Here is a 14,722-nt window from a genome sequence, read left to right on the forward strand (position 1 = left end):
AAGCTTCCACCCGGTTCCCATTGTTTGGAGCACACAGACCAAGTAATGCTTGAAGTCAAAAAAGTGTCACTGCCAAATCCCATTGCCACCTGGTCTCTATTCTGTCCCAACGCTCCGTATCCCATAACATTTCTAACCAAGAGATAGGATGTATCTTTACTCTTCTCATGCTGTGTCTTCTGCCCAGTTTGCGAGTCTTGTGCAAAAAATTTCTTAGGGCCACAAACATTTCTTCTACAACCCGAAAAATCTTCTTCTTCATCGTAGGGGTGCCCATGACCCGTAACCTAATTGAGACATCATCCAAGGTTAACCCAATGGCACCATTTGTAGCTGGGAATATCAGTAGATGCCATGGGGATATGGAAAATATTGGCGAAAGCGACCCAAGAAAAAACAACAAAGGGAAAACAGACCCGGGGCAACCATGGGCACTGCTTGTTGTTGTTGTTCTGCCTTGCACCATCGCTGAATTTGGTATTACTAAAGTACGTTTAGAGTTTGCCACCCTAGCCATAAAAGATTGAACTGGGTTATGTAACATCCTGTTGTACACCGGTATTGTTAACATTGATTATAATATTAAGCGCAATTACAATCACAGCAATTCATTTATAAAAATGCATGTAAACTTTTTTCCTTTTTATTACGCGAGCCTTTAAAACAATTAAAAAACGTAATAAATAAAAGTTGTGACCGTAACTGAAAACTCTTTGCAGAATAATTATTTAAACAACCTAAATATCATATAACACTTCTCTCAAGTCACTAAGGGGTTCCCATAAACCCACTTAGCCTAAATCTCACTTTTACGTTTTCTACCTATCCGAACATGGTTCGGTCTTTTAATTACTGCAGAAAATCCGCATGTCGCGCGCTACTCATCTTTTAGTATGTTATTCTAGACTTAATTATCTTTCTAACAAGATATCACACAAGTTATAAAGTTCTCGTTTGCTCCGGTTATCGCGGTTTGAAGTTTGACAAGCAAATCTGCCAGCCAACCCCAAACAGGGCCCCAAACAACCCTCACTCTCTCAACGATTATGGAAAATCCACTCATCCAATTGCCCTCAAACAACAATGCATTGGTGCTCTTACAACCCTTCACAATTTATATTCAATTTTCTCAAAATACATAATCATTGCTTACTCTTTCAAAGTTAACTAATTTAAATCACAAGATCCAATTGCATGCATTCTTTTACATAAAACATAAATCAAATCCTAGAATAGGCCTATTGTCCTTTCATCACATATATGGTTCAATATTACATATGGTCTCGATAATACAATTTACATCACCTCCAATGGACATATTACAATTTACAACTTTAATTACAACACCATAACTTTCAAATGAAACATAATAAATAACCACTGAACTTAGCCAAAAAGAGACATGAACAAAATGACAATATGAATGGTCCTAACTCAACATAATGTTCATGTCCTAAGTCTAGCCTAGGTCATGTGACCCCAAAATACAAATATCCACAATATGCCCATGAGCATCATCCTACAGGCCTCTTGCCCGCCGCTCCAACACCACTGGCACTACCTGAAATAAAATCCCTAAAGCGGAGTGAGATATATGAATATATCTCAGTAACCCAGAGGTTCTGGAGAATACTCCGCCCCATGGCTCACTTCGATGTATATCAATAACATAATACAACATTTAAAACGAGATAAAGCAAGGAATTTAGTGAAGTTGGGAAGCATAGGGAAACAAAATACGACGAAGCTGAAATGGTCAATGCCAAAGCCATGCAACGTCCGTCCTATTGGCCTCGGCATATAGCCTACGGGTTTCAAACCAAGGAGTATTCACAGAACATCAACCAAGGAACCCTCCATCCATATACACCCGAGACTTCCTAGTGTGCTCCTCTACGGATGACACACCACGACCCCAGGTCAACTGGAACTCCCTCATGGAGACCTATCCAGTGGAAGTCCGTAACGCCCGAAGGCAACTGTCTACTGGCCAGAGACTCGGTACATCCTATGTACCACTAAACATACAACAATGCATGAACATGTTATACTACATTACTCACATACACCTCCTACCACTACCCTCAACGGGCATGGTGAAGCACACACGGGGATCAAACCCCAATACCAAGGGATTACCTTAATAATCTCCTCCGCTTGATAGCTCCCAATCACAGTATCACTAAACCTGATTCCACCAGAAATGCCTACACATAGGCCATTTCCATCTCAATTTCAACCAACCAAATATATGCAAGTCTATCAAGTATACATGCATAGGTTCAAGATCACTTACCAAAATCCCTTTGGTCCGGGACCAAAGGCAACCCACCAAGCTCACGGTTCCGAGTTCAAATCCGAGGGAGGCAACCTACAATGATCACACAAGGATCATCAATACAAGGTGAAACCCACCAAGATTACAAAACATCAAAATCCTCCCCTACCACATGGTAGGTTCGGCCAACATAGGCTATTTTTCCAAAATATTTTTCTAATTTTTCTTCTAATTTTTCTTTAGCATCTTAAGGCTACCACAACACCATTTTAGGTTCCACTTTCCATCCTACATCATCACAACACCATTTTTTCAATTATTCCACTCTAGGTCCAATGTACACTCTAACACAATTCAAGTATTTTTTCTTTGATTTTCCATGCATCCACTCATCACACAACACCTCTAAATACCATTTAACAACACAACACATCCATCACGTAATTTCACAACATCCAACCCCCTAAATTGCTCACTTGGCTGAAATGCTCATGGCCACATACCAAGGGGTATCCAATTCAATTCAACAACTCCACACATCATACAATCCTACTATTGACTCATACAAACAATTAACAACTCAATTACACAATCCTACAACCAATCAAATTCACAAAGTCATGAACCCCAACCAAAAATTCACTAAGTTAAAATCCCAATTTCACCAATAATTTTTATCACATCAATCACTCTAAAACATCATTCTAAGCCACAATTATCTAATACACAATTTTCATTTGAGCTCTCTAACTACATCAAATCATACAACTCATGCTCTAAGTTTTCAATTTTTAGATTTATGAACAACCAATAAAATGTGTTGAAATATACTCACAAGATTGGCCTAGGACCCCTCTAAGTGATCCCCAAGCAATGGCTTGAACACAACCCCAAAAACCTCCAATTTCCTCCAAGGGGCGCGGCTGATTTTGCCTATTTTCTCCCAAATGAGTGAGTTTCAAGGAAAACTAATCGGTGGGATGTGTTTGGATGATGATTTCCAACAACTTTGGTGACAAACTTTGTTGGATTTGAGTGAGTATGGAGGGAGTTAAGAGGAGGAGAAGATTTTGGAGAAATTTCCCCCTTCCATGGTGTAGGGCTCAGCCTTGAAGAGAGAGAAAAGGAAAGATGATGATGAATAGTGGATTTGGTCCATGTGTCATGATTTAACTTAAGTGGGGTGGGTCCCACTGCCACCTCACGCAATTCAAACTAATTCAAATCTCCCGCTTATTCCACTAAACGTTAATAATTTCATAACCTATTTAGAAACTCTAACTTTTAACATTAAAAATTGTCCTTTAATTGCCCTTGATCAGATGAATCCGGAGTTTTCCGGTCGTTCGGAGAAATCACAGTTTTAAGCTGTTATGCGCGCCGTGGGCACGCTTCCCCAAACACACTATTTTCCATCAATTTCGCCAAAAATCATATTTTATAGTCCTATGTTCCATTTATAACTTATATCCAAACCTAGAGCTCAAAATTCAGTTGATACGCTTTACGGTGCAACTGTACCGCGGTATTTTTACCGGGTAAAAACACTATTCATCAAATTTTCAGAAACTTGTCTAACCACTCAATTTTTTGTTCTGAATCCATTTCCAGGGTTATTTTTATCATTTGAGACCTCCTACTCAATTTTACTTTCCTAGGGTTACATGTTTGGCTAATTACTGTTTTACCCTTCCTTTGTATTTTGACCTTAATTTCAAGATTTTGACTAATTCTACCCTTTAATTCATATTTAATATATTAATATATGTTTTAGAAATGCGAGGTGTTATAGGTTACCACTCAAGTTGCTACTACATTGGCCTGTCAAATTGGGCCCATTTAGACCAGACCTAGTGGCCATGATAAGCCCACTTCTGCTGCTTTTTTTTCCAGTGCAGGTTGAGCATAATAGCCCACTCCATATCCAATTAGCCCAGTCCTTAGGCCCACTCCCCCTTCTTGCTCATCACTTGGGCTGCTAGTTTGAGGTGTGCACGTTACCCGAAGAGGCTGACCCGACCCGGAACCAATAATCATCCCATCCCACTCCCTAATATCATCATTTTCTTCTTCGTCATTTTCTCGTTCTTCCTTTATTGTTTTTTCTTCTTTCTTTTCTTGATTTTCTTTTTCTTCTTCCTCTGATTCTTCTTCTTCTTTTTCTTTTTCTTCTTTTTCATTCACTCGTTGAACCAACAGGCCTATAAAGAAAGTCATTTGAGCTTCATGTGGTTTCCGGCGAACCGAGCTGTGGAACCTTTGCAGAACTGCCGAGCAAAATCCCTCCCATGTGATTGTCAGATTTCTTGGTTTCCACCATTGGAACCACCCCTTCGCCCTACCCTCAAAACCACTTGAAGTTGTCTCCATTTGTTTTTCAACAGGGATTCGATTCACCCTAAGGTAATGCTCTAACTGAAAAATCCACCCATATGGATAATCGCCAGTGAAGTATGGCACCTTCTCCCTTGGGTTCACTGTTGGATGCGAGACTCTCCTTCCACGGTCACCACCATGAGCAGCAGCTCCATTTTCAGTAACTGATCTCCTTTCCCATTGGTCCACTCGATCAATGAGCTCCATTATCGTCTCTCTCAGTTGACGAACAGAATCTTCAACTCGATCCATTTTCTCTTCCACTCAATCCATGCTTGCTTCCAATCGATCCAAGCTCCTCTCCATTCTGTTCACTTTGTTTTCCATTTCTTTCTCTCTCTTTTTTTTCAGATCTGGATCAGAAACACCCCTAGATCGGAAGAGCTCTGATACCAAATTGATGGAACCTCAAAAATACAACAGCAAATAACTCTGAATGCAAAGACATTTTGTATTGACAAATGAAATTGGAGACTAGCTCCTTACAATCCTACTAGCAGAAATACAATAACAGCGCATAACAATGGCAGAAAATGAAATAGAGACACTGAATCTTGTGCTAATCACAGACTCCAACAATAGGACAATTAACAGTAATTACTTGAAAATGCGAATAAGATAAACCAAAGGCCTCAACTCACCCTCAAAGCCAAATACCAAGGCTTCAAGAGATCCCTAGAGATCCTTTTCCCAATTCCCAATTCAGTGAATACATGCCTCCCTCATGCTCCCACACTCCCCTCCTTATATCCTATTATTTGGGAATATTCTAGAATAACTCCCTACTAACTAACTAATTATCTCAAGCCCATCACTAATTATCTCAGCCCATCAACAACTATCCATTGAAAGGAAATTGACTTATTAAGAAATAAAATACTCACAAGTCACAACCATGTAAGCTTACAGAATGCATGATATGGTTAAAAGCCTTATGGGTGATATCACTGTATCAAACCTATAAATAAGCCATAGTCACACATACTCTATACTGTTTTAGACTTTCTTGCAAATTCTACTTGGTTTGTAAGGTCCATTCATTTAATTAAAGATTGCTAACTTCTGATTCCAGTATACCTGTACTCTAGACTGCTCCAGTTGCTCCAAGAGTAATTCCTCCTGAAAGATCAAAGGAAGGGTTATAGGACTGGCACATTGTTCTGAAAAGAAACCATTAATTATATTCTCTTGCTGTCCTTCCATAATTAAAAAAAAAAAAAAGGAACATAAAAGTAGAGAAGGGAAAAGGGATAATATAAAATGTGAAGGACCTTTTTCTCCTTGACAGACAATAACCCTTCTTTAAGTTGCTTCTCTAAATTTTGCAATTCCTTTAAGCCCAATCCTGTCAGGTCCTCACCCAACAAACGTCTATAGTCACAAAGGTAAGTATTCAGAAGTGGTAGTTCCGACAACAAAAAACTAAAAGCGGTAATGCAGAATAACAATAATATATAAGAAAAAATCTAATATATTGAAAGAAAACATACAATTGCTTTGTTTCTAGCTCTGCAATTTCATCTCTTAGAACCTCCACCTTCTTAGAATCTTCCTTCTGAAGAGAAGATATATTAGACATAATAATCCTATGATGAATCAAAGGAGAAATGATAACAAGGAAATAGCTAATGGAAGAAACTTTAGAACTAGATATTCAGCAAAACAAAATGAAAAATTTGCACTTACGATAACCAAACTATCCGACAGACGATCTACAATGGCAATTGAACTTCAAAACTTGAAACCAATTTGTGTTTTTCTTTATTTGTTAAAATTACACTCAGTATTTCAAAAAATTTCTGTAGTAGTTTCAATAAAAGTAAATGGAAAGCCAAACTTCATTGACATTTAGAAAGTACCACATCTGATTGATGCTTCCCTAACAGCAACTTATCTTTAATATATAGCACTACAGCTTAAGACCTATTAATGTTTCTTAACTTGACATCTTATCACAAATTGTAGAGTTTCGGTTGGGGTGGGATAGACAAACATTACCTGAGCTGGATCATTCATTTACTATTTACAATTAGCTTTTAGAATATACAATAAAACATCAAAATAATATCATCCCAAATGTCTCTTGTTGGATATGATGCAGTGTAAATGATGACTTCCAGAGTGTACCTGTCATCTTTTATGTATGATATTGAATTGACAAAACAACACAAGAATGTCATGAAATTATTGGGTTTCCTATTATTATTGTTCTATTAATCATTCAAAGATTAAAAAAAAAACATTGGATTTCTAAAACTGAAAACTGCTAATTCTTTTCAGTTTTCAACATATCAAATCTCTAGATTTGAAGGTGAAGTACTAACTTGGTATCAGATTCAAGTCTACCATTAAAGGGACATCAAATGCAATCCTTGTGACACTGATCTCTTATTTGAGGCAGGTTAACTAAACTACCAATGAAGTTTGTAGATTAATATTATGCTAATAGACTTAAGTTCCATAAGTTGAAGACTAGGAAAGTGATGTATTATTGAAATCAAGAAAGAAATTAGAACAGAACCAGCATATTTAACTAGCAGAAAAACACAAATTAAAAGGTGACTTTCTCTGGAAATTAAGAGCATTATATGGAGGCTATCAAAAAAAAAAAGTGCATTATATGGAGATATAATGTTTGATTAACAACACAATCCCAAAACATATAACGGACTGAAGTTCTGTTAGTATCTTGAAGAATAAGGAAACAATGTTCTGTTTAAATCAGTAAATTAATTATAAGAAATTCTGCATATGTACTTGGAAGGAAATCAAAAGAGCAGATGTGCATTTTCTGCTAATACCTTAAAAATTTTCTGTTGAAAAGTAATGTTTACAAGTGCGAATATATTGTGTCTATAAGAAACAACATCATGACAAGAGAGAACAATTTTCAAACAGTAACAACCAAAGCCTGTTCCAACTATGTGGGGTCAATGATGGGCCTCTTCTGCAACCATATGACAAAGTGTATAAACGTAAGGCCCATGAGAGAAGAGTTAAGGAAAAGAGCAAAACAAAGTTAGTTACAAGCATGGACACGTGGCAAGCTGTGAATGGGGAAGGGAAAATTGGTGGTGAAGAGAATGAAGCGGAAGAAGCAGCATATAAGTTAGTTAGTGGGGAATAAGAGTAGCAGCATATTTTTGAGTCTGTTAAGGGTCGTGAGCACTGGGAAGAGAGTACCAGTTGCTGCCATGGGTCTGGGTTACTAGTGTATCTCTTTCAATCGGATAGAAGGTTGAGAGAGGGAGGTTCTATAATACTGCACTTTCAATTATTGCTTTTAAATTTCCTTGTACTGTCACAAGCTATTTTCACGGTGGTGAGATAGTTTGTTTATCCATTAATAAAAGTGTGAATTCAGTGTCTGTTGTAGTCTTGTTGTTGTTATCTGTATCATTGGCACTTGTGTATTCTGCCATTTTTCGTTCTGGTGCCAATATTTGGTATCAAAGCACTTTTCCGGGCGACTTGGATGGTGCTAACGAGAAACATGGATCATAGAATGGAATTATTAGAAGCTAGAGTGGGAGAAACGAAAGAGGGAATTCATCGGATTGACCTGAATATCGCTGAAATAATGCAGACGCTCCAAGAGATGGCAAGAGGCGGTCAGCAAGGGGGATCGAACGATGGAGGAGGTGAACGCCATGGAAGTACGAATGAAACAAACACACGCCCAATTAGGAACGAAGAGAGGATGCGTAGGGTGGAAGTGCCTTATTTCACGGGCGTTGATCCTTACGGGTGGATCTTCCGCGCGGAACGATACTTCCGAGTCAACAGAATACCACCGGAGGAACAAGTAGAAACGGCTGCGATTTGCTTGGAAGGAGAGGCCCTCAGCTAGTTTCAGTGGTGGGAACCACGAAACCCGTTGGTAGATTGGGTGATATTTCGATCTGCCATCCTGCAACGTTTTCATGCTTCGCCATCAGGGAACCCATATGAGTCGTTGATGGAGCTGAAACAGACAGGGACGGTGACTGAATTCCGTAAGAAATTTGAGGTTTTATCCGCGCCGTTGAGACACGCAGACGAGGAGATGATGCAGGCCGCCTTCTTAACGGGGTTGAAACCAGAAATAAGGGCAGAGCTCCGCTTGCATGCGCTGGACGATTTGGGCAACATGATGTTACTTGCCCAACGCGTAGAGGAAAGGGATCGTGTGATGGGCAGAGGTGATGGGTATTTGGGCCGTAACGCATCTTGGTTTGTTAGTGGGAATGGATTTGGAAGAAAGGCAGCCCTTACTAACAACAACAGGGGAAATAAGTGGGGGGAAAATGGGCCTAACTCATCAACCCAACAAAACACAAACCAAATGACCCAATCTTTGGCCGCTAGTAATACCAATAGGAACCCTAATCGTAATGGGAAAGGGGGATTAGAATCGGAGGGGGCGACGCAACGCTTGGGAACGTTGGCCACAGGTACGGATGGTCGCCGGGAAAATCAGTTCCGTCGCTTAACACCAGAGGAGATCGCAGAGCATCGTCGTCGCAACCTTTGTTTCCGCTCTGTGATGGGTCGTTTGGACCGGGTCACGTTTGCCCGAACCCGCAGTTGTTCGTCATGATTCTGGACGAGAGCACAAGGGAGACAACCGAGGAGGAGACGGAACACGGGGAAGAAGAGGAAGAAGCCAACGAGGTCCTCCAACTCAACATGCAAAGCGTGGTAGGACTCACCTCCAATCACTCCTTGAAACTTTGGGGGGAGATTCGGGGACATCTGGTGCTGGTTTTGATCGACACGGGAGCTTCTCACAACTTTATCAGTGAGGACACGGTGGAGAAGGGGGGACTACAGATAAATAATTCTGATTCTTTTGAGGTGGCGGTGGGAGATGGATATCAGGTACAAGGGAAAGGAATGTGTAAGGGGGTCACGTTGGAGCTACCCACTCTTTCAATAACACAAGATTTTTATGTCTTCATGCTCAAAGATGTGGATCTGGTGTTAAGATACGCCTGGTTAGAGGGGTTGGGAGATATCCAAGCAAATTTCAGGGAGCGGATACTGAGAATTCCTTGGCAAGGGACGACGGTGACTTTGAAGGGAGATCCAAAGCTAACATGTAGCAAGGTGTCATACAAAGGGATGACGCGTTCATGGCGAAAGGGGACCGAAGGGTATTACGTGGAACTGGGATATTTGTCAATGGAACTAAAGGATCGATTAATTGATATTCCGGAAATTACAGAGTTGCTCCATTGTTATGAAGAGGTGTTTCAGCTTCCTTCTGCACTGCCACCATCCAGGGATTGTGATCACAAGATCATACTGAAGCCCGATGCAGAAATCCCAAACATACGACCATATCGCTATCCTTATTACCAGAAGGAGGAGATCGAAAAGTTTGTTAAAGAAATGCTGGTAGCAGGAATGATCAGGTTAAGTTGCAGTCCGTATTCGAGCCCACTCATCTTAGTCAGAAAAAAAGATGGGAGTTGGCGTTTGCGTGGATTACAGGGCTTTGAACAAGGTAACTATTCCTGACAAATTTCCTCTTCCCATAATTGATGAACTTTTGGATGAATTGAATGGGGCTGGAATTTTCTCCAAGTTTGACCTCAAATCGGGTTATAACCAAATCCGTATGCGAGTTGAGGATATAGAAAAGACTATTTTTCGTACCCATGAGGGACATTACGAATATCTCGTAATGCCTTTCGGATTGAGGAAAGCCCCTTCAACTTTTCAAGCATTAATGAATATTGTTTTTAAGCCTTATCTCAGGAAGTTTGTCCTAGTATTTTTTGATGACATTCTGGTATATAGTGAGAATGTGGAACAGCATGTGGGTCACTTACGAGTGGTTCTAGAGATACTGAAACAACATTGTTTCTGTGCAAATTTAAAAAAATGCACTTTTGCAAAAAGGGAATTGGAGTATCTAGGTCATCTGGTTTCGCAAGAGGGTGTTAAAGCAGACCCACAAAAATTGACAGCCGTAGAACATTGGCCAATTCCTCAGAATTTGAAGGGTCTTAGAGGATTTTTGGGGCTGAGCGGTTACTATAGACGGTTTGTTAAACGGTATGGTCAAATTGCTCAACCATTAACCCAGCTACTCAAAAAAGATAAATTCTTATGGAATGCAGAAGCTCAAGTGGTGTTTGAAGCTCTACAACAGGAAATGTTACAGTTACCTACACTGGCTCTCCCAAATTTTGATGACATTTTTGTAGTAGAAACCGATGCCTCCGGGGTGGGCATGGGGCTGTTTTGATGCAATTGGGTCGTCCGATTGCTTTCCTTAGCAAGGCTTTTTCTGAAATGGATAAATCCTTGTCCGTTTATGAAACGCTCAAGGCTATTGTTTTTGCAGTTACTAAATGGCGCCATTATTTGTTGGGCCGCCATTTCTTGATTAGAACTGACCAACGAAGTCTTAAATATTTGACAGAACAAAGGCTTATGGTTGAAGGGCAGCAAAGATGGGTTGCGAAGCTAATGGGATATGATTTTGAGATACAATATAAGCCGGGAGTTGAGAATACTGCTGCGGATGCGCGGTCACGCGTCATGGATTGCAAGGAGCTCACACTAGTCAATAGTCCATATTTGCAAAGGCTGTCAGAAGAGGTAATGCAGTATCCAGCCACAAAGAAAATTATGACTGAGGTGTTTTTGGATGAAAAATCACATCCGGGTTATCATGTGTCGAAGGGTTGTTTATGGTTTAAGAATAGATTAGTCCTTCCTAGATCTTCTCCTCTAATTCCTAACATTTTGCAAGAATTCCACTCTTCTCCATGGGGTGGTCACTCAGGGGAGTTGTGAACGTTCAAGAGGGTGGCAGCAGTGTTTTTTTGGAAAAGGATGCGACGAGATGTGGCTGAGTTTGTTCAGGCTTGTAATATATGTCAGCAACAAAAGTACAGCAATCTGAAACCAGCAGGGCTTTTACAACCATTGGCTATTCCCGAACAAGTTTGGGAGGAAATTTCAATGGATTTCATTAGTGGCCTACCAAATTCTCAGGGGGTTGATACCATACTAGTAGTAGTGGATAGACTCACCAAGTATGCCCACTTTATGACCCACAAACATCCATACGATGCACAAAAGGTGGCTGTTGTCTTCATGAGAGAGGTAATCCGTTTACACGGCATTCCCAAATCAATTGTATCTGATCGTGATCGTATTTTTCTTAGTAATTTTTGGTGTGAGCTGTTCAAGTTAACTAACACCAAACTGCGATTCAGCTCCGCTTACCACCCACAAACGGATGGTCAAACGGAGGTTGTTAATCGAACATTAGAGACTTATCTGAGGTGCTTTGCTAATGGTCACCCCAAGAGTTGGGCAAAGTGGCTTTCTTGGCCTGAATTCTGGTTCAACACTTCCTACAACCGGTCAATCCAAATGACTCCCTTTCGTGCCTTGTATGGCAGAGATCCACCAGTGATTATTTCATTCACGATAGGCAGCAGCCAAGTGGCTGCAGTGGATGCTTGGTTGGGTGCTCGTGATGCCATTTTAGATGAGCTCAAACAGAATCTACAGCAAGCGCAGCATAGAATGAAGATACAAGAAGATAAGCACCGTAGGGAAGAGCAGTTCTCAGTAGGGGAGAAGGTTTTTTTGAAAATTCAGCCATACAAGTTAAAATCCTTAGCAAGAAGGATCAATCAAAAATTAAGCCCGCGGTTTTATGGGCCTTTTGAAATCAGTGAACAAGTGGGCCCCGTAGATTATAGACTAGAGCTGCCTTCATATTCAAAAATACACTCGGTTTTTCATGTGTCACAGTTGAAACGGGTGATTCATCCTTCTATCCAAGTCTTGGATTTACCACAGTGTTTAACTGATTCATTGGAGTTACAAGTCCAGCCAGCTGCTATCCTTCAAGCTCGACGTTTGTTAAATGGGCAAGTGGAGATTCTGGTGAAATAGGAGGAGTTGCTGGACTGTGAGAATACATGGGAGAATTTGTTAGATTTTAAGAATCAGTGGCCCTCATTTCACCTTGAGGACAAGGTGAATTTTGAAGGGGGGGGGGGTATTGATGGGCCTCTTCTGCAACCATATGACAAAGTGTATAAACGTAAAGCCCATGAGAGAAGAGTTAAGGGAAAGAGCAAAACAAAATTAGTTACAAGCATGGACACGTGGCAAGTTGTGAATGGGGAAGGGAAAATTGGTGGTGAAGATAATGAAGCGGAAGAAGCAGCATATAAGTTAGTTAGTGGGGAATAAGAGTAGCAGCATATTTTTGAGTCTGTTAAGGGTCGTGAGCACTGGGAAGAGAGTACCAGCTGCTGCCATGGGTCTGGGTTACTAGTGTATCTCTTTCAATCGGATAGAAGGTTGAGAGAGGGAGGTTCTATAATACTGCACTTTCAATTACTGCTTTTAAATTTCCTTGTACTGTCACAAGCTATTTTCACGGTGGTGAGATAGTTTGTTTATCCATTAATAAAAGTGTGAATTCAGTGTCTATTGTAGTCTTGTTGTTGTTATCTGTGTCATTGGCACTTGTGTATTCTGCCATTTTTCGTTCTGGTGCCAATAGTCAACTACAGGGATCAAATGACCCCAGAAAGACCATTTAAATCACACCCTTTTTTCTGGTTTCACTTGAGTTTAGAAATTCAAGTGCCCATTCAGCTGCATATAACATCATTCTGTTAAAAAAAATTGAAATAAAGCTTGAATAAATTAAGCTAATAAACTTGAGAATTTTATTTTATTTTTTTACATATTTTGAAGAAGCTCAACGTACATGTAAAAAAGTGAAACCTTAGTGAACGTTAATAGAACAAAGGAGGACAAGAGAGTACCCTTGTCTTATATTCCACTGCAGCAGCCTCTGGAGAATCAAGGCATTTGTTGTATCTTGAAACTGTTCGCTTCATACTGCAAGAAGGAATTGTAAGAATGCAAAATAGGTATTGTTTGTAAAAAATGAGTCACATCATATGTCCTCCCATGCGTGGATTTCAATTAAGTGCTCTAAACACAAAGTGGAGAAGGTATATTAAAAAAAAAAAAAAAATCACTCCCCTTTAAACCCGACTGACGAGTGTGGGGTGGAGGTAATCTTCGTATGCAGTCTTACTCTTACATAAGAGCAAAGAGGCTGTTTCGTAGATTCGAACTCATGACCTTTCAGTCATGAAAGAACAGTTTTACCACTGTTCTGGTTTCGCCCCTTAGTGGAGAAGGTATATTAGAAAAAAAAAAATAGTCAATTAGTAAAATCATCACAAAAATAGCTAGATAAACTCAACATGTTAGTGCACACAAATTTAACGAGATTTGTCAATTGCTTAAACACATAGAAGAGATGTCGTAGCCCACTAATATTCAATGGAGACTATAGGATTAGGATCAGGGAAGCAACCAAAGCTACAAGTGGTTAACTATTATTAATGTATCCTTACCAGTTTTCTAAGGGTCTACCAATTCAATGAAAAGCTCTTATGTCTCACACACAAAAACCTTTGCAAAGCAAAATACTTGCTTGGTAAATAAAAATTACCTCTCAAAAAATGATGTTAGAGATATATAAAATCATTAATATAACTTAATCAAAAAAAAATTATTAATATAAAATCACCCACTAGCTTAAGTTTTTGGGTTAAATTGGTTCTTTACAAATGAAATACATAAAAGAAAGCAACTTAAATATAAAAATAAAAAATAGAATACCACTCACACTGAGGACCTCAAAATTCTATTGACAAAGATAAACGATGATGATTATTATTATTATTATTATTATTATTTTTGTACATGCATCAATGTAGATATTAAAACAGAGGGGGAAATAGTTAATTAAATTGAGTGGAACTGCTGAAATTTAACACCCAGTATCATTGATGGGTATAATCAAAAGTAACATACAAACATATCAGAGAATTCAGAGACATACCCATTACTGGAAAACTCGAACAACTTCCCAGTGTTGGAGAAGACAATGACAGCAACCTCAGCATCACATAGAATGGAAAGTTCCTTAGCCTTCTTGAGCAACCCACTTCTCCTCTTGGAGAATGTGACTTGCCTGCTGTTGATATTCTCGATCCTTTTGATCTCAATCTTTCCACGACCCAT

At 39.6% G+C, this 14,722-nt stretch overlaps 1 protein-coding gene across 1 annotated transcript in view; it reads right to left on the reverse strand.

The window, feature by feature from the left end:
• LOC133290790 (agamous-like MADS-box protein AGL15) overlaps positions 1-14,722 on the reverse strand; it is a 32,772-nt gene extending 18,050 nt beyond the window's left edge. The window contains exons 1-5 of the mRNA XM_061488904.1: positions 14,541-14,722; positions 13,447-13,522; positions 6,145-6,209; positions 5,926-6,025; positions 5,732-5,773 (exon numbers count right to left, since the gene is read on the reverse strand). Coding sequence (XP_061344888.1) covers positions 5,732-5,773; positions 5,926-6,025; positions 6,145-6,209; positions 13,447-13,522; positions 14,541-14,722 — 465 coding nt within the window. The remainder of the gene's footprint in view (positions 1-5,731; positions 5,774-5,925; positions 6,026-6,144; positions 6,210-13,446; positions 13,523-14,540) is intronic.

Source organism: Gastrolobium bilobum, unplaced genomic scaffold, assembly GCF_033153095.1.
Source record: "Gastrolobium bilobum isolate Gb01-03AN ecotype WA unplaced genomic scaffold, APGP_CSIRO_Gbil_v1 utg22452, whole genome shotgun sequence".
Taxonomy (NCBI): Eukaryota; Viridiplantae; Streptophyta; class Magnoliopsida; order Fabales; family Fabaceae; genus Gastrolobium; species Gastrolobium bilobum.